This window comes from Zeus faber (genome assembly GCF_960531495.2).
Source record: "Zeus faber genome assembly, chromosome: 2".
Taxonomy (NCBI): domain Eukaryota; kingdom Metazoa; phylum Chordata; class Actinopteri; order Zeiformes; family Zeidae; genus Zeus; species Zeus faber.
The window spans coordinates 35,028,041-35,056,030 of NC_137189.1; the positions used below are offsets into that span (position 1 = coordinate 35,028,041).

General features: G+C 41.3%; 1 protein-coding gene across 1 annotated transcript in view; it reads left to right on the forward strand.

The window, feature by feature from the left end:
• Nucleotides 1-2,073: 2,073 nt before the first annotated feature.
• The window catches only part of pudp (pseudouridine 5'-phosphatase), a 47,512-nt gene continuing 21,595 nt past the window's right edge, over nt 2,074-27,990 (forward strand). The window contains exons 1-3 of the mRNA XM_080024468.1: nt 2,074-2,213; nt 2,917-3,135; nt 5,440-5,669. Coding sequence (XP_079880594.1) covers nt 2,141-2,213; nt 2,917-3,135; nt 5,440-5,669 — 522 coding nt within the window. The 5' untranslated portion in view covers nt 2,074-2,140. The remainder of the gene's footprint in view (nt 2,214-2,916; nt 3,136-5,439; nt 5,670-27,990) is intronic.

The window sequence follows — 27,990 nt, forward strand, 5'->3', positions numbered from 1 at the left end:
GAGATAGCCAATTGGTTGGCCAAGTTTCACTAAAAATGGTCGACGAATGGTGTCTTTCTTTTAGTGCAAAAAAAAAAAAAAAAACGAAACGTGAAAGAGAAGTCTGCATGGCTGCGCTCCCGCTCTAGTGTGTCTCAGCGTAATTCCTGAAACTATGTAATTTGGCACAAAGCACACAACGCCGGGCTCGAAGCCTTCGCTTCACTCCCAGTGTCCCACAATTAGACCCAAAATCTATAGCCTCATTAGATCGCCCAGGATGGAGGGTTCTCTCTCTCTCTCTCTCTCCCTCTCTCTCCTCCCTGATGTCCCTCACACACTAACAAGACAAAACTCCGTTGACGCCCAGCCTCCAATTATTCAGGAAAATGTGGTCATGGCAGTCTTCTTTTAATAATGTTCAAACAGAGCCGTCTCCGTAATGGCTCTGGAGAACGAGGATGAGCCAACTGGAATTTTAACTACTGTTTTTTTCCCCCTTCTTCTTCTTCTGTTCTTATTGCCTTTGTTTGACAGCTTACCCACTGTATGAAAGGTTACGTGAACAAGGAGTATTTTTATTGCATCGCCGTCTGACGCTGTATCATTCCATTGTCTCAAGTTACAAAAGCAAATCAATTTGCTAACATTTTAGAGGTCATAACGGGGCCACTTCATTTGGAACGACAACAAATGGGTGCCTCATATTTGGGTCTGTTAATATACATATCTTTTTTTTAATATATATTATTCAGTGCAGAGAGATTAAACAACAAACATATCCGGGAATTAACAATAAAGCTGTAAGCAGGCCTATCAAGCTGGTGGAGAATGTGGCCCAGGCATCAATACTGAACAAGAGCGAAGGTTAAAAATTTTATTTAAAAAAATAAAATACACCACAAAAATAACACCATGGGTTCAAAATGATATATGACTATACTGTATGTCTTCCAATTAAAATAAGGCTTTTCAATGTTATCCCAGCCACTGGTGTCTCAACCAATCACAATTTACTAACTCACTTTCTATCAATCTAGTGTATTATTTTTTATTATTATGGCATATTACCATGTGCTGTTTGGCTGGTGAACACAGAACCAAATTTGTATTTGTATCTCTAATTCCCGCCTGGGGCGCTGTTGGCACCGTGCTCCGGTGGGTTATCTCCCAAATAGGAGCCTTTCTGTGTGGAGTTTGCATGTTCTCCCCGTGCTCACATGGGGTTTCCTCCACCTCACGTCAGTAAGGACCCCCACCAAAAACATGCACAACATCATCGTCTGACCAGCGATGGACACTTATCACCTGGTCCCCGGGCGCGTCCACGTACGCTGCCCACTGCTCCTGGCTGTGCCCCCGGAGGAAGGACAAGCCAGGATGGGTCAAAAGCAGAGGATCCATTTCACCGGCCACCATCAAGCATGTGCATGTGTGTGTGTGTGTGCAAGCATGTGTTGTAGTGTGGTGTGTTGTGTGATGAATAAAGACTGTTTCTTCTTCTTCTTCTCTTCTAATTGTTGAGACAGACAAATTATTTGTATTTGAATAAAGGTGGAAATAAGTGTATCAATCCTGTTTTTATTTGTGTTAATATAAATGTTCTTCGATAGACAATTATAATAATCATGAACACTGAAATGGAATACTGATTTCCATAAACCCAGCAGTAAACACGTATGACCAAACATCACTGAAAAAAAAAACAACATTTTAAAACACAATTCTAATTATTGTTCAAAAAAAGTCAAATCGTAGGAACACAAAACTGGAAACACATTCAAAATGCGGCGTCACGTACAGAGCAGCATGCGCATGCGCATTTAGGGCTCTGCTTCGCTCCTCTTCCGCTCTCATCGGGGAGACCTGAAGAAGAAAACCATCGAAAAGAGAACTACAACTTCCACCATACACCGCGCCGGGACGATCATAAAGCTTCCCCGAGCTCGTACTAGATCTAATGTGATTTTTTTTAGGTGGGACCTCGATGTTAATGTGCGATTATTAGTTGTTTTTTTTATAATTCAGATTTTTTTCGTCATGAACGAGGTTATTTATTCGATTGAATTCATCATTGCATTTTTTATAGAGAAACGTTTTAGTAAACACCGTATTTTTTCTGGTTGTCCCTCCGCGGCACTGACAACACACAGACCTCAACATGTCTTCGTTAGGAAGCAAGACTCTTCAACCTGTGAGCCATGTACTTTTCGACATGGACGGACTGCTTTTAGGTTTAAATCAAGCTATTTTTTTTTCAATATAACTATTCTTTTTGATTACACTCACGAACATGCCGCCGAACGTTTGCTCGACTTGAAAAGCTGTCATTCAGTGACAAGTCATAAAGGCCGCGTGTTACGTGTGTTGATGATGACGCCATAACATGTGATGATGACGTAATTGCGTCGTTGCAATACTACTTTGTGGGCTCAAACGATGTGAACGTGATGTGATGTCAGGATCACACCATTGCAATATGTGCTTTATGGGTTGTCGTGATGTGGACAATGTAAGACGTCATTGCATGTGCAGCTGTCATTGTATGTGATGATGACGTCAGTACACGTGATCACGTCATTACAATCTGTGCCTTATGGGCTATAATGATATGGACATTGTATGGGATTATCACATTAGAATATGTACTTTATGGGCTGTGGATGAAGTGAACATTACGTGTAGCCTGTCCTATGGGTATTTGGCTCGGGCGAGTGATGTAAGGATATTAAACAAAACACAACAAACATTCAGATAGCTCACATCCATCCATCATCCCATATTGTGCACTCCGTTATCTGTAGCTGCTCTTTGATCACTGCAATCACTGTTATTTTATTAGAATCACAATTGGAAACATGCATGTTGTATAGAAATAGTAAGCTAATCATTTAATGGACAACGCGTGGTAATGCCTGCTGTACTTTCTCATCCCAGATACAGAGCGGCTGTACACGGTGTCCTTCCAGGAAATCTGTGACCGCTTTGGGAAGCAGTACACTTGGGACGTGAAGGCGTCAGTGATGGGTAAAAAGGCTCTGGACGCTGCACAGATTATCCGGGACACTCTTGAACTGCCCATGACGGCCGAAGAACTCCTCGCAGAAAGCAGGAAAATCCAAGAGCGAATATTTCCGTCCGCCCAGTTGATGCCAGGTAAGATGCCAGATTCAGTGTGACCTATATTTCTATTTCTGAATCATATTTATCGTTCCCACTATGGATGTGGCCTATTAAACAAGAACGTCATTTGTTGGACAATATTTTGGAAGGTGATATACAGTAGTTATCCATCCATCTATATATGGTTATCATAATAATAATAATAAATATAGCTGCAGGTAACAATGAATAGGGTCCAGTTTAGTTGTGTTAGGTACATAATTACAGTTTTCTGAGGTTCCATGAAACACAGCGCTTCATATCAACGCCAATTCCAAAGTTTCAATTTCTTCAATCTCAAATGTTAGACCAGTTGAACTTATTTGAATCAAACATGTTTGTGTTTTGTTTATTTTTGCAAAATAAAGTGGAGTGGTAGCTTTGTAAGAACCATGACATACATGTCAGATAAGTGTTTTATTGAAAATCTGGCCAAAACATTTGGACAAAACAACAAAACAAAATTTCCCAGTATTAATAAAAAGTCACACAACGGTTAATATCTTTGTAGTACAAAAAAAGGCAATCATCAGAAATGCAAATAAACGGTTTATAACTTAAAAAAAGTTGTCAATTAAAACAGTATTTATAAAGATCGCCTGATATATATTCATTTTACATTTACATTCACATTTAGTCATTTAGCAGACGCTTTTATCCAAAGCGACTTACAAGGGAGAATAACATTCAAGCTACATTGCAACAGAAAAAATTGTGTAACAATAAATAAATACTGCTAAGTAGTGCTAAGTAATTGTAAGTTAGGAGAGGAGGTGCTCTATGAAGAGCTGGGTCTTCAAGTGCTTCTTAAAGACCGATTTTAGGACAAAAACAAGGCCATCATCAGGAAGGTCATTTTTATAAAGACAGCCATTTGTCATGTTTTTATGAAAAAACAAGGCCATCTTCAGAATGATAAATAAATCAGTTATTGACCTTCATTTTGGGGGGAGTAGGCTTTGGCCAGGTAGTCTCCCTGGCCTCAGTTTGGTGTCGGGGGTATGTGGTGTGGGGATGGTGTGGTGAGCAGCCACAACTGACCTTGATCTAAGTGATTGGGATCAGGGTGGCTGCATACCTGTTGCTCATTGGTTGGGCTAAAGAGCAACAGGATAAAGCGCCCATTCCCACACACACCCAGGATAGGAGCCCGTGTCATGACATCTTCAATCTGCTCCTGGGCTAATTCCAGCTAGCTCAATCTCTACAATAAACTGGTGTTAACAACCCCCGTCGTCTGTGTCTCTGTGTCGGAGGGCCTTAAAAACGCCACTTGGGTGGCGTGTGGTGGCGAAACTGTCACACTATATTTAGGATACTTTTAACTCAAAAAACGGCAAGAAGATTAATAATAATAATAAAAATCTGAGCAAACACAAAATGGATGCAATGTTCCACTGTTTTACAGTTTAGATCCGATTCCGATATTTTTTCTTATTGTTGTTTATGGCTGCAGATATTCCTCTATAATCTCATTGGAATTTGTATGTTATATTTATTATTTTAAAGGACATTCCGTCTGTGATGGTCGGGTTTATTTCCCACTTTCATCGCGACATCTGTGGAATTATTGGACAATTTGGTCAAAGGCGCACTCTCCCTTGTACACACAGTGAAATGCCGGAGGAGAGGGGGACGTGCCGGTGCGCTGACCGCCCTTCTGTCGTGCATCTCCGCCAACACAGACTTTGCACACTGTTACCAGGAATGTTTCTTTCTCATGTGCGTTCACTGTGCAACAAACTGGATGAACTGATATTAAACTTAAAAAAAATCGTCTACTGGCGATTGGAATTTTGCATGATCGGCCAAGCCCATTGTGCACAGTAGACAGTAACACTTACTCCAACTGCCAGTTCCTATTCGCACATTGCGCCGTACAGGTAAATTATTTGAGTGAGTTAAATTCTTTTTAAGAGTTAATTCTCAAGGAGGCAGACCATTAAATTAGCAAAATAAAATGGTGAGGTTATGGTCCCGTGCAAGCTGTGGAATGGAATTTGGATTGGCAGGTGGATCAGCGACCTTAGTCCAATATTTGATGAGTGAAGTATGAAGTGTGAGTATACAACATTTCTGTACAAATAAACAAGGACATGTGCACTGTAGATGCTGTGAATGAATGCATTAAATATGTGTGTGAGTTATTTTGTTGGTTAATTTACAATATTTTCCACTCATAGTGACATGTGGTTTGCTATCATTCCTATGATTTGTACCAATACCTTTTTCATTTCTTTTTAATTTAGACCTATGTCCACTGTGTAAAGGTGGATGCTTGTGTGTTTTTTTCTCCAGGTGTGGATAGGCTAGTGCGCCACCTGCTGGCGCACAACATCCCCATAGCAGTGGCAACCAGCTCGGCGGGCTCCACGTACGCCATGAAGACGAGTCGTCACGGGGCCTTCTTCGCCCTCTTCAGCCACGTCGTCCTGGGTGATGACCCAGAGGTGAAGAACAGCAAACCCCAGCCAGACTCCTTCCTTGTCTGCGCCCAACGCTTCCACCCGCAACCCGCCCCAGAAACGGTAAGAAGCAGAAGAGACATGGACACAGAGAAAAGGCTATTTTCTTTTCATAATAATAAAAAGCGATAAGAATTAAGTTACAAGAATAAAAATACAAAGCATTTGGTTATATGCAATTAACCTAAAAAATAGCAATAAACTATAAAGATAACACAAAAATTAAACAGAAATAAGTCTAAAATAATCAATAGCAATAAAATAAACCTAAAAATAAACAATGAACAAGAAAAATTGGCAATATACAATGATCCAAAAGATTTACTAAAAAATAGAAAAGATTTACACTGAGTGTGTATATTGTTAACCGATCAGCCACAACTTTTAAACCACCACTAGTAACCACTTATATTGTGTAGGTCCCCCTCATGACACCAAAACAGCTCTGACCCGTCGAGTCATGGACTCCACAAGACCTCTGAAGGTGTCCTGTGGTATCTGACACCAAGACGTTAGCAGCAGATCCTTTAAGTCCTGGAAGTTGTGAGGTGGGGCCCCCATGTATTGGGATTGTTGTTCCAGCCCATCCCACAGATGCTCGGTCGGATCGGACCCTAACCCCGGCCGTCCACATGATGTAGAAGAAAACCTGATTCATCAGACCAGGCCACCTTCTTCCATTGCTCCATGGTCCAGTGCTGATGCTCATGTACCCATTGAAGGTGCTTTTGGCGGTGGACAGGGGTCAGCTCGGGTACTCTGAGCGGTCTTTGGCTACGCAGCCCCATATACAGCAAGCTGTGATGCACTGTGTGTTCTGACATCTTTCTTTCATAGCAGCATCAACTTTTTCAGCAATTTGTGCGACAGTAGCTCTTCTGTGGGATCGGACCAGATAGCTAGACTTTACTCTCCACGGGCATCAATGAGCCTATGGGGGCCCATGACCCTGTCGCCAGTTCACAAGTTATCCTTACTTGGAACACTTTTGGTAGGTAAGAACCACTGCATACCATACTGGGAACACCCCACAAGATCTGACGTTTTGGAGATGCTCTGACCCAGTCGTCTAGTCATCACAGTGTGGTCCTTGTCAAAGTTGCTCAGATCCTTACGCTTGCCCATTTTTCCTGCTTCTAACACATCAACTTCAAGAACTGACTGTTCACTTACTACCTAATATATCCCACCCCTTGATAGGTGTCATTGGAACGAGATGATCAATGTTATGCATTTCACCTGACAGTGGTTTTAACGTTGTGGCTGACAGGTGTATATAAATCTTAAAAAGGAACAATAAAAAATAAAAATTAGCATACAAATAAACAAGAAAAATTAGGTTTTTCTTTTTGCAAAATGGGGCAAAATACAATACATCCAGCAATGAAGAGGAAAAAGTTTGGAAATTAACAATAAACACTAAACCTTAGCAATTCACGTTCCGACAAAAATTGGAAATTCACCACTTACATTTCATATTTCGATGAACCAGTGTGCACACAGTGTTAAATGTCACACAGTGTTAAATGTCTAAAGGACGTTTAACACTGTGAGCAGTGCAGATTTTCCCATTAAGAACTGTTCTGTACAATGCTATGAAGAGACACAATATCATAACTTTGTCTCCCAGATGATTCGGGGTGCTATGATCCTAATGTTTCTCAGAGCTGATCTTATATACAGTACCTAGTACAGTGGTACCTCGACTTTCGACTGTAATTCGTTCTATAAGAACGGTTGTATGTTAAAACAGTCGTATGTCGAAGCAATTTTTACCATATAAGTTATGAAATCATGAAGGGTGAAAATAAACAAAATACACAGCACAAAATGAATAAAGCCACGAACTACGTGCACACACGATGTAGGTCGCCTGCTGACTGACTGCTGACTGGCCGCCGACGCACCACGGTCGTATCTTGGAGCAGTCTGTCGCAAGTCGATACAAATTTTCGCGACTATCGCTACTCGTATCTTGGATTAGTCGTAAGTAGATGCAGTCGTAAGTCGAGGTACCACTTTATACTGATTGTGATACTTATTTTTATTGGTGTTAATTGGACAATAATGTGCATGTTAAATACAATACAATTCAACAATTCTTGATATGAACCATCCTTTCATGACACTAGGTGATATGGACCCTGAAGATGACAAGTTAATATGTGCTGATATACATTTTTATCAAATGAAATACAATTACAACATGAGCCTCTGATCAGTATGAGATGATATCGCGCGCCAAACTCAAACAATCATGTCACAATGTTATCAGCTCCCAAACAAGCTGCCACACTAAGACTGACAATGACAGTTGGCAGAAGAACTTGAAGCACTTTTCTTTGTTATAAAAATAAAACATTGCATTTGGTTGCTTAACACTCCATCGGTTCTTTTGCATGAACAGTGTTTGCATTAAACAGTGTATGCAGCACAATCTTTGTCTGTGAGATAGAAAATAGCATTCATTTAGATTGGCTTATTATCCACCAAGTCTATCACCGAAATAATACTTTAAAACCAGTAAGTTAGCACGGTATTGTGCAGTCATACAAGTTCCGTTGTTCGTCACACGTCAATTCTTATCTTGTGGAGATATCTGGCACCTAATTAAATCATTTATTCATCCCTGCTCTTACATGGACTTACTCCACTTTCGCTCCTAACTGTTTGCACAAAGATTTCTGTCTTTCTGCTCAAAACCACATCTGTGAGGTCCAACGAATCCCATGTCAAATCAAATTCAAATCACATTTTTACTCTTGTTTGGATTTCTCGCCTATTGACAAAAAAAACTCTCACTGCTCCTACGTTCTCATTGGTCAGGGAAAATGACTTAAAATTATCAATGAAGGGTATTCGCGGGCGTGATAAGAAAAAATAAATACATTATTTTGGGGTAAAACTTCTACAGATCTGTTGATATATATTTTTTTATCTTACTTTACCGTTTTGTTACCTTGGGAAATCTTAATCCGTGATTGCACATTCGCAGATCTATTTACACGTTGGCAAATTCATCTACAAATTTGCAACGATTTTCATTGACATTCACATATTGCAGAGAAATGTCAGTGAGATAATCATGTCAGGCAGTAGTCATATCTGTGAAGTAAGTTTCTTTTTGAACACCACCATATTCTTCTGTATATTCGATTTTACCCGGAGGTGCGTGAAAGAAAAATGTCCGAAAACGATGTTTTCCTTTCCACTAAGCCTGGACATTTACAGCCTAATTTAGCTGTGAAATCCTCTGCTTTTTACATACGTTTGCAAATAGATTTGCCTGTGGCACTGCGCACCTCATTCTTATTTTAATTTGTTCTTCCTTTTCTTTTTTCCCTTCCTTCTTTTTCTCCCTTTCTCTCTCTCTTTCTCTCTCTCTCTCTCTCTCTCTCCCTCTCTCTCTTCTCTTTCCATTTTTTAATCTGGAGCCGGGCACGGTTAGGGCTGGCATTTCTCTTGATGAGATATGAAACTGTGGCTCAGAGGGGGAATCGACAGAGTGTTCAGCAGAATAAGGAATGATAATGCTGAGTCACTCGCTGGGGAGAGAGAGAGAGAGAGAGAGACAGAGAGAGACAGAGAGAGACAGAGAGAGAGAGACAGAGAGAGAGAGAGAGAGACTGACAGACAGACAAGATTTTTAAAAGGACTTTATTTTGACCTTTTTTTTCCCAAAATACAAAAATAACCGAAATATATACACATGCACAAGTAAAGAACGCAGATATTCAAAAACAATGACATAATGAACAGACAAACAAAAATAGGGTTAAATCAAAACATGCAATAAACAACAACAAAAACAGAACATTCCAAAGACAGACACCCACTAGGGCTCAGCTCTCAGCCTTCCAGGTGAAAGAGCAGCTCTTCTCCTTCCACAGAGCACAGTGCTCCACCATAACACCAGCTGCTAAAAAAGCCTCTAGATCCAGCATGTCCTTATAGCACCTGAAATCCACCATATTCCTGGACCTCAACATTCTTGTGAACAGAGTCTGTACATCTACATTCAACGCATCTTCAATTCTTCTTTTCCTACTGATGTAAATGGCCACTTATGCTCGCCCGAGCACACAATTTAAAAGTTGGCATATTTTCTTATATTTTCTGCTGTATTTAAAACAGAAAATGAAAGTCTGCTGAGAGAAAACTTCCCCAAAAGACATAAAAAGTCTTTCCAATAATGCAAAAAAGGTGAGTCTGGGGCTTTGTAAAAAAACAGTCAAAGATAGTGTTTCTCTCTGTGCACAGAAACAACAGTCGCTAGACACACTTGGGCTTAAAATAGAAATAAAGGAATTAACAGCAATGGTTCAATGTAAAAGCCTCCACTGAAGATCAGCAACCTGTGGTTATCGGTGGTTTGTAGAGTGCCCTCCACTCTGGTCTGATGTCAGCCTTCAGGTGGAGCCTCCAGGACCGTTGAGAACCGTTACAGGAAGTCATTCCCGCCCAACGCAATAACCACCGACAATGACTCCCCTCTGTGCCAAGAGAGGAAACTTCTCCTCTGAATGGCAATGCACAAGGCACATTTTTCCTTCACATTAACTTCCACTTTTAAGCTTTACGTTTCACTTTCACTGATTCTATTTTATGCATTATGCATTATTATTTATCAAGTTTTTTATTCTATTTATTTCTATAATTATTATTTCTATTTTTTATTTGTTTTGTTCTTTTATATGTATATGCATATACACCTATGTATCTGTATATATGTGTGTATGTGTATATATGTATGTATTATGTATATACAGTATATATATATATATACTGTATGTGTGTGTGTATATATATATAGTATAAATACATATATATAGTAATTGATTCAAAAACGTGTGTTTTTGTAAATTATGTGTGTTTTGTCATATATGTCATTGCATTTAATTCCCTAAAAACAAAACAGTTCAAATACTTTATGGTTTAAAAAGGCCCTGTGCAGTTTTTTGAAACAGGAGCAGCGATTACAGAGGGGAAGGGGGCTTCTAAATCAGACTGGCTCGCCATGACAATAACACCCTAAAAGAACACATTCATTCCCAGTCAGCTGATGCTTCCAGTTATCCAGCACGTGTTGGACAAGCTGTGCAGGTTTTAGTCCCAAGATCTGCAGCCAAGCCAGCAGCATTGTCCAGGTCCGGCCCGGCCAGCTCAACCACACGCCCCAGAGTGGTGATCTTCGACCTGCACAGTCAATCCAGCAGTGTAGGTCCTATCCTGCAGGCTGTGGCCGAATGGCCTCTGAGCACCACGGGCTCCTTCAGCAGCCAGTATAGAGATGGGGCATGGTTTAAAGTGCCTTGCAAATAAAATACCTACTCCACCACTGTTACTGGAATTGTGACTTAAAAAGATCTCTCCACCCGGTTCCTTCTTCCATTCAGTGTCATTGTCTGTAGTGCCATGACATCTAGAGGTTCTTTTCCTGCTGCCCCTTGCTCCATTTACGTTTAATGTTCCCGTATTGGAATCACACATGGTATTTAGAGAGCTATGGCATACAAGAAGAAAAACACTAAAAATATAGAAGAGGAAAAAACACTTCAACTTCTTAATCGGCAAGCTGTGTTTTTACCTTTAAAACAAGTTTCCTGAGACGGAAGATTTCTTGTTCAGTCAAGCGATCACCCAGCTCACCAGTTTTTCATGATTCGTTTCGCAGACTCTATGAACAATTTCAGGTCTGGAAAATAATTTTCCACTTTGACCCTCAGACCTTTAGTCTCTTGTAGGAACATCTTGATCTTACTGAACGAGTAGCCACTTGCAAACACCACGCGGGACTCAGGGGGGGGACATAGTGACGGATCCATCAGAATCCTCTTCCACAGCAGAGGACTGACTCTGAACTTCCTTAGAAACTTTCCTTGCCTTTGAGCTGTCTTTTCTACCCCAACTGTTTCTGTTTTAGAAGACATTTCTACAAGGTCATTATTCATTACCATGTCCTCCTCCTCCTACTCCACCCAGCTTTCCTGCTCTGATCAGCCTGCTTGCCCTTGGACACCACCTGATCCTTATCCTGAAACTTTCTGTACTATCCCCTGCCGGGGGGGCTGAGGGTTCTTTAGGAACTGTGAGTTCCATGGGGACTGGCGTGGTCAAGGGGGGCTGGGGGTTCTGTGGGAACTGTTGGTTCCATGGGGGTTGGGGGTTCAGTAGGGACTGGGGATTCAGGGGGCGCTCTGGGTACTGGAAGTGTGGGTTCTGGGGGGGTCTGCCCTGATGACATTCTCCTCCGGGCAAACTCAAATCAAATGCCCCTCTTTTCCACACCCGAAACATTTCATAGTGTTTAGATGTGGCGTAAACAGTATAATCCATTTCCTCGATCCTATATTTCAGAGTTACTTTTTAATCCGTTGCAAAACTTGTCTCCTGAACGAAAAAGCGTGTTTAAGCTGGGGAGCTTTGCAACCTAGGGGAAACAATCTGCCCAAACCTGGCCAGCTCCTTTCCAAGCATTTCGTTGGTGATGAAAGGGGGACTGTTAGAAATAGTTATTCTTTTGGCCGGGTTCGTCAGAGGGAGAACGGGGATGAAAGTGTCACGGATGACGACCCCCGGTCTCCACAAAACTGTTCACTTTATCTACACTATCCAGAAAGAGCACCACCACGCTACTCATCCTGGAAGCAAACCTTACGGAGGAGTAGGCCACTTAGATAGAGAGAGAGAGAGACAGAGAGAGTTTAGCTGAAGGAGGTAGACAGGAAGAAGGAAGTGTGTGATGTGTTTGTTTGTGGTTGAGTTCATTTTGCCGAATGATAGACAAACCTTTCTCAGAACCTGTTGTTGACAGGATACGCCGGTGCCTCCCGTGTTTTTTTATTTTCCCCTCCCACGTTATAATTCAGAGGTGTGAGCGTTCAGTGTATGAGTCGCTCTTGAATCACGGCCGTCAGCCGTCACAAACTGGTGTTTACGAATGTATGAATGTATTGTTTCCAGGGTTATCGGTTCCTAAAAGGAACTTGAAATGCTTTCCATAAAATACATTTATACAAAGGTTAGCGCTTAAAAAGTCTTCAAATAGTCTTGAATTAATTATATCAGGTCTTCATTTTAACATAAACATTTTGTTTGTAGAGATGAGTTGTCAAAAAATCGGTCTTAAATTTTGTGAAAATTGTCTTACAAAAGGTCTTGAAAGATACTCAAATGAACTTTTTCATACCTGTGGGTACCCATTATGTTTATTTAGGGGTCCATCCCCCAAAGGCGGTGGCCCCCCCTTTTGATTTTGTTCATGAAAAATGTACGTCAGTGGTGTATGGATTTCCTGGAACCGACGAACCCACGGACACGATTGATACGATTTGTATTCAGGGCATGCCGTCATCCGAGTTTGATCCAGATTGGTCCATTTTTGTAGAATAAGCAACTGTGTTAACAAACAACTGTGTTTTTTTAATATCTCCGCAACGGTGAAATCACTGTGCACATGTGTAAGATGGTGTCGCGCACAGGTCTTGTGATAGTACTGCGGTCTACTGATTGATCATCAACATGTTGGTGCCCTTTCTGTTTATTTTTCAGTTCGCCAAGCCACAAATGCATGAATAAGATTTGTATTCAAGGCAGTTCCGACACACTGTTGTCCGAATATAATCCAAATCGGTCCCAGACAAGCGTGTCATTGCGTCACTGGTCACGTACAATAACTTTGAGTATGTTCAAGGTGGCAGCACACACTGACTCCCCAATATTAGACCTAGCATTTGTAAATACCTCAGATATTTAATCTGCCCAATGGATTATATGATTGAACTTTAACAAAAGGAATATAAGACACAAACTCTTGAATGTACATACGCAGAAGCACGGAAACGCAGAGATAATCTCAGTTAAGGTATGTGTTGTGTTTGTAAGGCGGATAATGTGAAATAATCTTTTTACTTTATTAATTTATTACTAATCCGACACGCACCAGGATGAGTTATAAAAAAAAAAAAGAAAAAAACATCACCAAAGAAGTTCCAGAGATCTATATTTTTACGGCCTTCCTGAATTGTAGTTAGTTGCAACAACAACCATATATAATTACACAGTGACAGGTATTACTCTATTACTATTTTACATATATAATGTTTGAAAATAATTAGGTTTAGGTATTACCAGAAGACAATTGGATTGAACAAAGCACAGCATCACAAACATACACACTTCTGAGGATAGCTGACACCAGGGTAAGTTCTAAAAAGTAAAACCCCTTCAGAATTTATAGACATTCCAGAGATACCAATTTATGCAATCTTTCTGAATTGTGGTTAGTTCTAACAATAATCAAAAGCTATTACACAGTGCAAGGGTTAGGGTTAGTCTTTATTTATTGTGTCTGTGTCATGAAATAATTTTATTATTTTTTTGTTTTTGGGTTCCAGCTCCCTCAAACACACCAACATTCCAAGGCAGCAAAGAAGCTGTGGGTGGTACGTGTTGTTTTAGAGGTCAGCCACTCTCCTCTTAAAAAAAAGACTAAAATATTTTCTGAAACCTCTGAACAAAACTCCAACATTAGGATTGCAAAAAACCCAGAAAGAAAGACTGGAGAAACACCTAAAACTACAACAGCTCTGACAACATTTAATCCAGATGAAGTTCCTTTAAATATACCTGTTGATACTCCACACATCTCGGTATTAAGAGGCTCATTTCATCAGGGTGATGCGTGGGTTAGGGCTCCAGGAATAATCAGTGTGCAGCTGTTAGTTTGACAACCGTACTTAAGAGCAAGATCCAGAAATTTTGACATGGACAGCAAATGACCTAGATGCTCTGATAGATGGAACTCGCCTCTATCAGGACATGAAAACGTGTGGTAGAATAAAAGACAATTTCTGGGAAGAGATTACTGTATATTGCAATATCAGAATTGCCAAGGAAACATACCTTCTCTAATACAACATTTGAATTAACATACTGTATTCTTAGGCGTTTACTGACTGTATTGGTGTTGAATACACAGTATAGCCCTGCCAATTGATAAAGCACTTCAGAGATCACTGGTTGCATGATGATGCATGCTTTTTAATAATTTCTGGTAATACATGTGCAATTATTATTAAGCAGGGATCGTGTTATGCAGTTGGAGATCCACATGCATGCAGCAGAGTTGGACATCTGCAGTATGACTCACCCAGCAGCTTTGTAGCTTACTACAAGAAAAATGACTCTGTTTACATTTTTTGTGATACTGCAATTCATTCAGTGGAAGTCAACCACTATTTGAAATAACTGGTCTAAAAGCAGATATTATCAACACAAATTGACAGCAGCCAGTGAGTGAATTAGGGATGGTACAGTGGGCTCATGGTATATGTATCACGGTTTTGGGGCCACGGTAACGGTACGGTTTCGTTGTCTTTATACAGTATTTAAGAAAAAAATAAAAAATAATTAAAAAGTAAGAAGGTGTAAAAAATGTTTTCACAGTAGTCTGCCACAAAAAACTAGTGTAACGCACTGTGTGGGGGAACAGGAAGACGGGGGCTCAAGTTCATTGGTGGATTGTTATAATCTGCATAAGTTCATCTTATTTGAGGGGAGGTGTCCAAGATAGTGGGTCATTCAAATATAATTTTTCGTTTATATTTATTTATTTATTTATTTATTTATATATATAATATTTGAAAAATGTTTCACAAAAAAAAAAAAGATTAAACCAGTACTAGTGAGTTGTTTTTGTGTAGAACAGGTATAAACAGAATTTTCACGAATAAATAATACTAGTAAAATAATTTATTGAAATAAAACCTCATTGTCGGACCAGTGCATGTGTGCTATCGCTTTGTGGACCTGATGTGACAGTGGGTGCACACTTGACAAAAAAAAGAAAGGCTCATCCCCCAGCGAGACTCGATTCCTTTCATTCCTGCAAAAGAGCCGTTCAAAAGAATCTGATCGTTCGTAAACGATCGCGTGGAGAAGTGCGTAATGAAGAGGGACATGGCCATCCTCGGGGATTATTTTCCGACCTGACACCTTGATTGATGGCACAATTGACAAAAACATTTCTACCTGGTTTTTATCTTGTGTTTCTATGGAAAAGGCTTCTATGGAAATAGCCACGCGTAATTGAAAAAAACATGCCACGCGGCTCTGCATGGACCCCACACGACTGATGCGGTCAGTGGAGCTGCAACAGTGGATTTAAAAGCAAGCATACCTTAAGTCACAACGCGCCGCACCTGTACACTGCGCCAACACGCCCAGTGGACTTCTATGATACCAAAATACCATGGCTCATGGGTGCATGTTTAACCGTAGGGGGCGCACCGAACAGTTTGATAATATACCGAGTACCGTTGCATCCCTAGACTAAATACTGTGCAGCATCCAGTAGCAAAGAAATCTGCCAAAGACAACCACACCACCCCACAGATTTTAAAGGCCAACATGATAAGTCACAATCTGTGCCAAATGTTGCTGATAGAATTAGCCATGCAGCACATTGGAATATATCTGATGTTATTGCAGTCAATAAGTTGGAGAATACAAGCTTTCAATTTCTTCCTTTAACGGTATCTCAACAAAAACCACGTTGCCTAAAATGGAATATCATTCATTCAAATATTAGTAGTCACATACATAAAGCAATTGTAATGGTGACCCTTGTGAAACAAGAGCTATTGTGGGTAATGGTAACTGCTTCCTTAGGGTGCTATCATTTGCAAATGAAAACAATCAAAACATTTTGACTTGCTGTTTTTAGAGACATGGAGACTTGGACTTGGCCACTCGGCCACCTACATTAATAATTTGAGGCGTGAATACTCTTCTGTTGAAAGTTATTTGCAAGAATTATGGATTAAATCTATTTCAGGTTGGCCTACGAACGTGGAAATACAGGCGGCAGCAAATCTATTTGGCCATGATTTAACGTAAGGTGACAGCAATTTACCTGAAGCATATCAATGAATATGATGATGAAGCGGTTACATGTGTCAAATGGAGAGAGTCTGTTGTCACATAAATCGGACAATAAAATAATTTGGCTACATAAAAACGGTGCCATAGAAAAACAGCATAAATTAATGTTGTCAACGATACAAAAACATAATCTTATAATGAATTGCACTTTGCCACCCTCCCACCACAAACAACTGTAAGTTTTACATTATTGTCAAATGGTTTCCTTGTATTTTTCCATTCTACAAATAATTCAATTTGTTATAATTGAGGCCCTACCCCTCTCCATACTCACTACAAATACTATTGCTGTCTTTTTCAAGATGGGGAAATCCATGTCAAAGTCAAAAAGATGACTGTAGAAACCAAAATGATGCAAGTTCATGGAAAGGACATCAATTTGCATAATGCTCCATCGCTGAAAACACGATGGCAGTGAAGCACAGTCTCAGAGTAAATCAGTGAAGGGTGCCCAATCCTACACATAGAGACCCTAATGACCCGACGCCAGGGCAGCACTGTGTATCTTACGTGTATGAGGAACACAGAAATTCTACCTCTGTCAGAGGTGTCCGTCCCAGACACTGAGTGACATGAACCTTGGAGAGGAGGGAATGTCAGAAGCAGTCGTTAAAATAACCGTAACCGCTTTGACAGACAAGCATGGTATGTGCCTGTCGTGTGGGGGGGAAACAAGACACCTGCGACATTAACGCCCCAATTCCACCGCTGTCAAAGCCGTTAACCATGTCAGTGCTTCATACCAGACAAACATCAGTGGCACTCTAAAACTAAATAATGACGGAATGCTTAGTGTTACAGTAATGATGCCAATGCTTGCACTGCAGAAGTCTTCCTCATCTTTCGGCTGCTCCCGTTAGGGGTCGCCACAGCGGATCATCTGCCTCCAATACCTTCTGTGCTGCGCATCTTCCTCCCTTACACAACCGCCTGCATATCCTCCCTCAGCACATCCATAAACCTTCTCTTTGGCCTTCCTCTTTTCCTCTTGCCTGGCATCTCCATCCTCAGCATCCTTCTCCTAATGTAACTCTCATCTCTCCTACACACGTGTCCAAACCATCTCAATCTCGCCTCTCACTTTTCCACCAAACTGTCCAACCTGAGCTGTCCCTCTAATGTACTCATTCTTAATCCTGTCCATCCTTGTCACTCCTAATGAAAATCTCAACATCCTCAACTCTGCCACCTCCAGTTCAGACCTTCCCCTTCACTCTTGCTGGAACCCTTCTGTCACAGATCACTCTGGACACTCTTCTCCACCCACTCCACCCTGCCTGTACTCTCTCATTCACCTCTCTCCCACACTCTCCGCCACTTTGGATGGTCGACCCCAAGTGCTTGAACTCATCCGCCTTCTCCACCTCCACTCCTTGCATTCTCAGCTTTTCACCGCCCTCCCTCCCATTCAGGCACATGTATTCTGTCCTACTCCTGCTGTCTTTCATTCCTTTTCTCTTAAATGCGTGCCTCCACTTCTCCAGGCTCTCCTCAACCTGCTCCCTACTAGGTACAGGTCACAATGTCATCCGCGAACATCATAGTCCACGGCGACTCCTGCCTGATTTCATCTGTTAACCTGTCCATCACCATTGCAAACAAGAAAGGGCTCAGAGCTGATCCTTGATGCAATCCCACCTCCACTTTAAATGCCTTCGTCCCGCCTACTGCACACATTACTACTGCCTGACTGCCCTCATACATATCCTGTACCACTCTTATGTACTTCTCTACCACCCCCGACTTCCTCATGCAATACCACACTTCCTCTCTCGGCACCCTATCATACGCTTTCTTTAAATCCACAAAGACGCAGTGCAACTACCTCTGGCCTTCCCTGTACTTTTCCATCAGTATTCTTAAAGCAAACATTGCATCTGTAGTACTCTTTCCTGGCATGAAACCATACTGATGCTCGCTGATCCCCATCTCTCCTCTTAACCTTGTCTCCACTACCCTTTACCATAGCTTCATGCTATGGCTGATCAACTGCATTCCCCTGTAGTTACTACAGCTCTGTATGTCTCCCTTATTCTTGAAGATGGGTACCAGTACACTTCTTCTCCACTCCTTTGGCATCCTCTCCCTTTCCTGGATGGTGTTAGGAACACCACTGCCATCTCACCTAAACATTTCCATGCTTCCCCATGTATGTCATCTGGGCCAACTGCCTTTTCACTCTTCATCTACTTTAATGCTGTTCTCATCTCATCCTTGCTAATTTGCTGCACTTCTTGATCCACTATCCCCACATCATCCACTCTTCTCTCCCTCTAATTTTCTTCATTCATCAACTCCTCAAAGTACTCCTTCCACCTTCTCAACACACTCTCCTCACTAGTCAGTACATTCCCATCATTATCCTACATCACCTTAACCTGCTGTACATCCTTCCCAGCTAGGTCTTCCTTTTCTCCTTCCTTACTGTCCAACCTCTCATACAACTCGTTGTATGCCTTTTCCTTTGCCTTTGCCACTTCTCTCTTCACCTTGCGCCACATCAGCTTGTGCTCCTGTCTACTCCTGTCTCTGACTATCCCATTTCTTCTTCACCAACCTCTTCTGCTCTATGCTCTCCTGTACTTCCTCATTCCACCACCAAGAGTCCTTATCGTCCTTCCTCTTCCCGCATGATACACCGAGTACTTTCTTGGCTGTCTCCCTCACCACTTCTGCAGTTGTCTCCCAGCCACCTGGTAACCATTCATTCCCACCTATTGCCTGCCTTACCTCTTCCCTAAATTGTATGTAACACTCCTCCTTTTTCAACTTCCACCATTTTATCTTTGGCTCTTCTTTCACTCTCTTCCTCTTCTTGGTCTCCAGAGTCATCCTACAGACCACCATCCAATGCTGTCTAGCAACACACTTCCCTACCACCACACTTCCCTACCACCACTTTGCAGTCACTAATCTCTTTCAGATTGCACCTCCTGCAGAAGATGTAGTCGACCTGTGTACACCTTCCTCCACTTTTGTATGTCACCCTGTGACCCTCCCTCTTCTTGAAATACGTATTCAATTCAATTCGTATTCTGCACTGCAGAAGTACTTGGAAAAAAAACATGCTCACCGCTTTACTGCACGGCGCCGTGTCCATAGAGGGACCTTTTCTGCAGGGTGGCTACTTCCGAATCACCGACACTGAGACCAATATGGTCACTAACATTGTCAACATTGTCCTGGATGAAACAGCAACTACACCAGATGATGTCGAAAAATAAGTTATTAAGTCACGTTTTATAAAGATGGCATCATTTGTGTTCCACAGCGAGTATTATACTGTATGTCAGGCAACACGTTGATATATTTTGGCCTTTTGTTCTGTCCAACTGTTTCGACCAACTGTTCAATAAAACACTTGTCTTTTACTAGTTGTAGTGCTTTTTTCTTCATTTGGATTACTCTCCTACCCTTTTGCAATAACTCCTACAAATTTGATCCAAAGCCTGCGGTAGTGGCTCAGAGCGCATTGTGACAAACTCAGTCCTCCACTCGGAATCTTCACTAAAAATACATCCCCAAAGGAGGCCTAGAGAAAGGGAGAATGACCAACAATCTCAGAATTGTTAAAATTATCACAAAAATGTATATTCCATTTCAGACAATTGATTTGGTTGTATGGCATCTTCAATTGTAGTTGATTATAAAATGTATTTAAATAAAATCTACAGCATCACAAATAAGCCTAAAACATCATTACATCACAGACGTCACCCCGTCACATACAGTATGTCACACCGACTAACCTGAACCCCGTGTATTGATGCCTGCAGCTGTATTTTAAATTGATTATGATTTTTTCAAATTGACACATGCTATCTGTAGTTGCCAAATGCAACTTTGATTCGGCACCAAAGTGGCTCCTGCATCCATCCTGTCTGACGAGCCCTTTGACCCGTAACGGCTCTCCGGTCCAAACCCCCGCGGATCTGCCCCGGCTCCTGAGAGGCAGCAGGGGAAGCGTACCTGTTTGGGTGTCACAGATGGATATGACAAGGAAACCAATTATTCTAGTCTAGTTCTGCTAGACTAAATGCCCCTTAAAAATAAAGACAACCTGAATGCAAATACAAGACGGGTGCTTTTCTGTACAGGAATAAAGTCTGTTTCCCCTGTTTAATAACAGAGAAATGATCATAGCATTCACTCCCACCCTGAAGCCGCTGAACACAGTTTACCATGGTGCTATTAGATTTATTACCTAGAACAGGCATGGCAGCACTGGTTAGCTCAGGGCTTCTCAACCTTTTTTGGACCTAGAAAAAATTCATTAGAACGTGGCAAAACATTTTTTTTTTGTTTATTTTATTGTTTATCATTATGTTTATTGTATATTTCCAAATATTTCCATTTTCTAGTTAAGTTAATCAGCTAATTCTTAGGTTTAGTGCCTGTGGCCATTTTCTTTTTTCTATTATTATCGCCTATTTTTGATGTGAGCTGCAGTGACACTGCAATTTCCCTCTCAGGATGAATGAATTATCTATTGATCTATCTATCTTTTGGAGATGGGACTTCTAATTGTATGCCTCACAGTTCACATTTAGGCCAATAAGCATCAGATTCGAAATAAAAAACGTTCTTACTTTTACCATTGACAGTGCATTATTGGTCAAAGTGCATATTCCACATTGGATAATAGGAAGCTGTTTTATGCAAATTGAGAATCGCATTGCTACTTTCATTATATCATACAGCATGGACTGAACAACAAATGGATTATATAGAAATTATGATATATTTCAAGCCTGTATTGTTTATAAATGTCCTTTGCTCCGAGGTCTTTCTTGGAAAGTACATTTTAATCTCAAGGAGACAACGTGCAGATCATCGATTGATTTGGGATTTTTGTTTATGTGACATGATATGAATAGAGCCGGTGTCTATTCTAGGAGATTCTCTTCCCGTCCCAGAATGCCAAGTGCCACAAAAATTAAGCACCGCTGTCTAGATTCCACCAAGGAATCTAGACAGTGGTGCATTTCACAAAGGTTTCTTCAACTTAAAATTGCAAAATTAAGAATACATTTTAAGTAGGGATCCTCGGCACATTTGGCATTCTTTTTTTTACTTTTTCAAATAAATCTTTAATTTATTGATGTATTTATTATGTTATGTATGTTTATGTTATCGAGTTTTTATTATCTTGTCTCTTGTCAAGAGTGTATTTTACTGAAAGAAAACCTTGAAAACCTTCATAAAATATAAATCATGGAATAAGAATACATCTTAAGTTAAGAAATAAAAAAAAAAGTTGTGATTTAGCATATCAAAGCAATATTTTGGAAGCGGAACTAATGACTCCAATCACTTTTTTCCGGTGCATTTGTAGACACATTTTCTATTATTTTTGCACAGCTCCAAAGTAACCGTCATCATCAGAAGAACAGAAGATTTTCTGTTTTTCACCAAAAGGTGCGCTTGGCAGCACAAATAAGATTAATGAAAGATGAAAGCCCTTAGTTCATATTCAGGGAGGAGAGAGAAGAGGGGGGCGTGAGAGGGGGTGGGGGGAGATGGAATGAGAATGAGAGGAAATGAGAATGTCTTCCTCTGTCATTAATCATACATGCCGTTAGACCTTGGGAGAGCTCGATAACCTAGATATTCCAAATCAGGTACAATTAGAACATGGAACTTGAACATTGCTGCTCTGATAGCGTCCGTCATGTTCAACACCAGAGCTACCTTATAGAGACTATGGCCTACGCTGGCTGTGGAAAACACCCTTAGGGCTACAGTAACACCAAAGGGTGCGACAGGGGGGTTCATGTCAAAATGATGTGAGGAATCACAGTGCTGCTGGAAGATGAGTAAAATGATGAGTGTGACCCCATGAAGGTTAATCAGCCCGATGCCAACGATTGTCTAAAAGAGCCGGGTCATTCAAAGGTCCCTCTGTCGAAGGAGCTTGGATTTGATCTGAAAGACAAAGCATCCAACGCACGGTTTTTCCTTTTTATTGCAGTTTGTGTATGCGCGTTTCTCATCTGGGCTGGATAGGTTTTGGAGAATTCCCCCTCGACTAAGCCGGATTTGGATCCACAGATAATGATGCCACAACAACAAGAAAGCAAAGGGAGAAAGCCCCTCCCCTTACCCCGTATTTTATTGGCTTCCAGCCCTCTATAACCGTCGGGGGGTCTGCGATGCTTGCAAGCACGAATCCGCATAATAAAGAGTAATTGCGTTGCTCCGGTTCACATTGCCCTCCCCTCTCCACTCCACACACACATACACACCATCATCATAACCCCAAAACTGTCTCTGTGTTCTGTGGTCTAGAGCTGCTATATTTTAAGTTTGGGATTTTATGGAGTGCCTGCTAGCACAGAAACTCATACATATAGTATGCCATTGGTGAGAACTCATATGACAAAGACTTTTGGGTGTAATGAAGCGTTTCCACAGATTACTTACAAAAGGGGCCAAACCGCTCATTTGTTGTGTAAGTAATGCTGTTGGGATCCTTCATTAGAAACGACACAACGTCAATGTCAGAGTTAACTGCCAACACACTATTAAGTTGTTGACCAATGCGTTGACCACTGACATATAAGTAGAGCAGACAGTCTGTACTTAGAAAACCTATTATGTGAGTTGGAGCCAGTTTACGTTGTTACCGACTGTTCTCACCGTAACATTTTATCGCCACAAAACTGTATGCCGGGAACTTCTTTGAGCACAGTTTGAAACCAAATCGCTTTTTCTTTCGCTTCAAAGCAGCCTCCCATTTTGAGTCGTTCTGCCTCTGATTTGTTGATGAAGAGCTTCAGTAGGCAACGCCACACACTTGACTTGATCTTCTGAATAACATTGATAATTTTGTTCCAATGGCACCTGTCAAGGGGGTATATATTAGGCAGCAAGTGAACAGTCAGTTCATGAAGTTGAGGTGTTGGAAGCAAGAAAAATGGGCAACATAAAGATCTGAGCGACTGTTCCCGGTATGCAGTGGTTAGTGCCTACAAAAAGTGGTCCAAGGAAGGACAACCTTTGAACCAGCGACAGGGTCATGGGCACTCAAGGCTCATTGATGCATGTGGAGAGTGAAGTCTCGCCCGTCTGGTCCGATCAGACAGAAAAGCTACTGTAGCACAAATTGCTGAAAAAGTTAATGCTGTTATGATAGAAAGGTGTCAGAACACACAGTGCATCACAGCTTGCTGTGTATCGGGCTGTGTAGTCTCAGACCGGTCAGAGTGCCCATGCTGACCCCTCTCCACTGCCAAAAGCGCCTACAATGGGCACGTGAGTATCAGAACTGGACTATGGAGCAGTGGATCAATGTGGCTTTGTCTGATAAATCACATTTTCTTTTACATCATGTGGATGGTTAGGGTCTGATCCGATCGAGCATCTGTGGGATGAGCTGGAACAACAAGCCTGATCCATGGGGGCCCCACCTCACAACTTACAGGACTTAAAGGATCTGCTGCAAAGTCTTGGTGCCAGATACCACAGGACACCTTCAGAGGTCTTGTGGAGTCCATGCCTTGACGGGTCAGAACTGTTTTACTAGCACGAGGGGGAGCTACAGTACACAATATTAGTGGTTATTAGTGGTGGTTTTAATGTTGCGGCTGATCGGTGTAGGTTTACTGGGCCATCTGACGCCTTAGAAAGTGTCATGAAAGCATTTCAATAGTATATCCATTCTATGATATTCGAAATCTATTATTGTGGTAAATATTATTCAAATTTAGGAGATTTTTTTTTTTAGAATTGCCATTGACACTACAACGTATCTAGTAGATGACAAGAAGGTATTTCAAGTCCTGTGAGGCACTGCCTTTGGCTTCTTGTGACCAGCACATTCTGCAGCGTTGCCTCTGATGTTCAAGTTGATTTAAAATCAGCACTTAGCCCCATATCCAGCACTTCTCTGTCTCCCTTCTCATCTATCGTGGCATGCGCCAGGCTCGACCCGCAATTCAGATTCACTCTCCCTGCTTATATGTCGTTTCCTTTTTCCCTGAGCCAGACTCTTTCGCCGTCCACTTCAAACGCGCGGGGGGGTGCAAAGCCGTCCGCAAGATATGCAGAAAGACACTTCCTTTCGCCTCAGCGGTGGGTTTTAAAGTAGTCCTTGGCTGTTTCTCCACAGGCCAATTCATTTAGGGGAATTAGAATTGCTTCTTAACACAGCACAGCGGTAGGTTATCTCCTAATGAAAACACGGTGAGTCAATCCGAGCTGCCTCTGTGGTGAATGGTTTGCGAGCTCCTTCTGCAGGGGCTGTTTCTCCTTGACAGTCATGATAGAAGTACACCCGACATGTTGGCACAGCGTACGGCGTGGTGGGCCGTAAGGGCATGCCACGCCCACGTGTCGCTTCCAATTTAATCCATGTTAATCCACTGTTGAGAGGTCTATTTTTTCAATGGCGCGCGGCTATGCAAGCCTTTTCCAAGAGAAACACAAGATAAAACTACAAAGGAAGTTTTTTTGTTAAGAGTGAAATCAATGTGTTTTATTTGACTCTACATTGCACAATAGACCTAGAGCTGCTGTCTGATTTGCTTATTGATCAAGAACAGTTTAAAAAAACAAAGAACTACCTTATATGTAATATGTAAAAGTAATGTAATACTGTCCCACTGACCAAGTTCAGCAATTATAGGCGTAGCTCACATTTCAATTATATTTAAAGCTATTTATGGCAGACTACGATAAAGTAAACTTTATTTTAATACTTTTTAGCTGCATAACTGCAAGACTTTGTTTAACTTAAAGTGTCTGCAGAGATCATAGGATATATTGTGTGACCGTCTCAACGACACCAACATGTTATGCCATTTTAAATAAGTAATAAGCAGAAATGTATTTTTGTTTTTCACACAATAACTAATAAATGCACTAGTGGCATTTCAGACATAAAATGTATTCTAACACTGTGGGAGGAGGGGAGGGACGGGGGTTCAAGTTTATTGGTGAGTTATTATACTTTGCATAAGTTCATCTGATTATAGGGGAGGTGTCCTGGATAGTTGGTAATTGGCCCAGGTGTCTAGGGGGTGGGACCCAGGGTAGTGTGGAAGGAGAGGAGAGAGAGAAGTAAGGCAAGTGCTGGGGGCGAGTCGAAGCGAGAGTTACATAAGTTCATAAAAAATAAGAAACATAGCCATTTCAGGCTGTTTTTTTCTGACTGGACACCTCAACCCTGGGGTAGTTAAACCGGCAGTAAAACTGGCTTCTGCCATCCACGGAGGTTTGCGTCACAGTATAATCAAACTGTGTGTTCAAACATAATTGAATCGCTGTTGTTTTTAAAGCTCCTCCTCTCTCGACAATATCATCGACACATCTGGGTGCTTCACCACGTAGCCAGTGGAGCCGGTGAAAAAAACAGAATGAACACCGGACCAGCTTTTACAAGATGGAGAAACTTAATCCAAGCAAAGGGCTGCTTTACTTTCCTTCTTTGTTTTGATGAGGTTATAATAAAGTTCAGATCCCATTTTGCCCTGAAATAACACATTGTAATTTGAGACACATCACTGTCTCTTTTTTGTTTATCTCTTTGGAAGTCTGTGAGTTCAATGCGCTATAATAATTCACATATTGATAGTAGACATTTACCGTATCCTCTTCTTGACCACCCATCTGGTCCACATCTTGTTTGGCTTGTTTTTAGCCAACCATTCATTGTATCTAGCCCTGGGTCACTGGGAGCCCAAATAATGACTCATAGGATCATTTCAGGGTAGTGGGGAAGATAGGGGAAGGGTTGCATACACAACCAAGCAAATACATATACATGTACATATACATTACACACGCACACACGCACACACACACACACACACACACACACACAAACACACACACACACACATACACACACACACACACACACACACACACACACACACACGCACACACACACCCACACACACACATTTTAATATATAGATTCAAGATTCAAGAGGTTTATTTGTCACATACATATACATACTTGCATACATACATGCAGTGAAATGTCAATGCAACGCACCCGGTGATTATGGGCAATATGTTCTAGACTGAACACGATAGCTACCTAATTTCTACTTGACTAACTAACTGAAACTAACTGATTCCTAAAACGTAATGCAGTAAATATACAGTATTTATATATGTGTGTATATATATATATATATATATTTACAGTATACATATATATATACAGTATATCAAGTGTGCATTTCAATAACAGGATAAACAGATAAAAGCTTACAAAATGCACAAGGATAAAATTTCAATGAGGAAATGTAAATAAAGGGAATCATAAATATATATTTTTTATATGTGTGAATCGTCCACGCCTGGATACAGGCGCAAACACGGCTCGCACCCCGCTCCTCTAAATAAAATAACGAGTGCTGCAAGTAGCTATGAGTGGGCCGTCGCTTTGCGCACATCGGGAGTGCTGGTGGGATACTGGTTGACGCAGCTGTACACTTTCACGAGTATAAAAGTATATAAGTATAAAACATGTCATTTTATATTGCAGGCACTCTTAGCAAACCTGTGAAGTTTGGAGCAGATTTGACCATGTACAGTTACAAACCACTTCCTGTTTCGTGGTGAAAGAAACGTGTATATTAGATGCCTCGCCGAAAACTCGAAAACTCAAAAACTCAAAAACTCAAGCTTAACAACTTTAGGTCTTTTATATACACTGACCAAGTTTGAGATGGATCTGATTTACCTGCTAGTAGGAGTTCACAAAAGTATGGAGACTGAAAATGGCCAAACATGGAAATTTGATGCCTTGCCACTCCCACGCTGTTTGACAAAAATTGAAACTTTTAACAACTTTTAATCGTTAAGGTATTTTTATATACACTGGGCAAATTTATGGTGCGTCTGGTTAATCTGCCAGGAGGAGTTTGTGAAAGTCGGCATAAAATACATGAAAAAGCACAAAATTAAAAATGGCCGACTTCCGGTTGGGCTGAGCTAACGAAAGCCAATGTGAAGTGTAAAATGATGAGAACAATGTGCGTACCAAATTTTGTGAAAATCGGAGCAACTATATCACGACTAAGTCCTGCCACGCATTAGGGGGCGCTAGGGAGCCAGCTGACCACGGCTGAGCCCATTTGTTGGTCGCAATGTTCACAGGTTCGCCTGTGAACATTGCAGGTTCGCCAGTTTCACGAGTTTAAGTATACCATGGGTGTCAAAAATGCATTAGAAGGCTAAAAGAAATTAGGGGCACTATAGAGCCGACGTGCCACGGCCAAGCCTAAATGCGATATCGAATCAAAGTGTTGCTAGTTTGAACATGGGTGCAAAGTTTTGTCTGTTTTTGTGCATCCTAAAGGCCTTAAACATGTGTTCATAAAATAAAAAATTACGAGGGGGCAATCGTTGCGCAATCTGCTCACCGTGGGACACTTTCTCCCCAACTCTCTGTTCTGGACACGGCCATCCAAGGGGGTTATTTTCC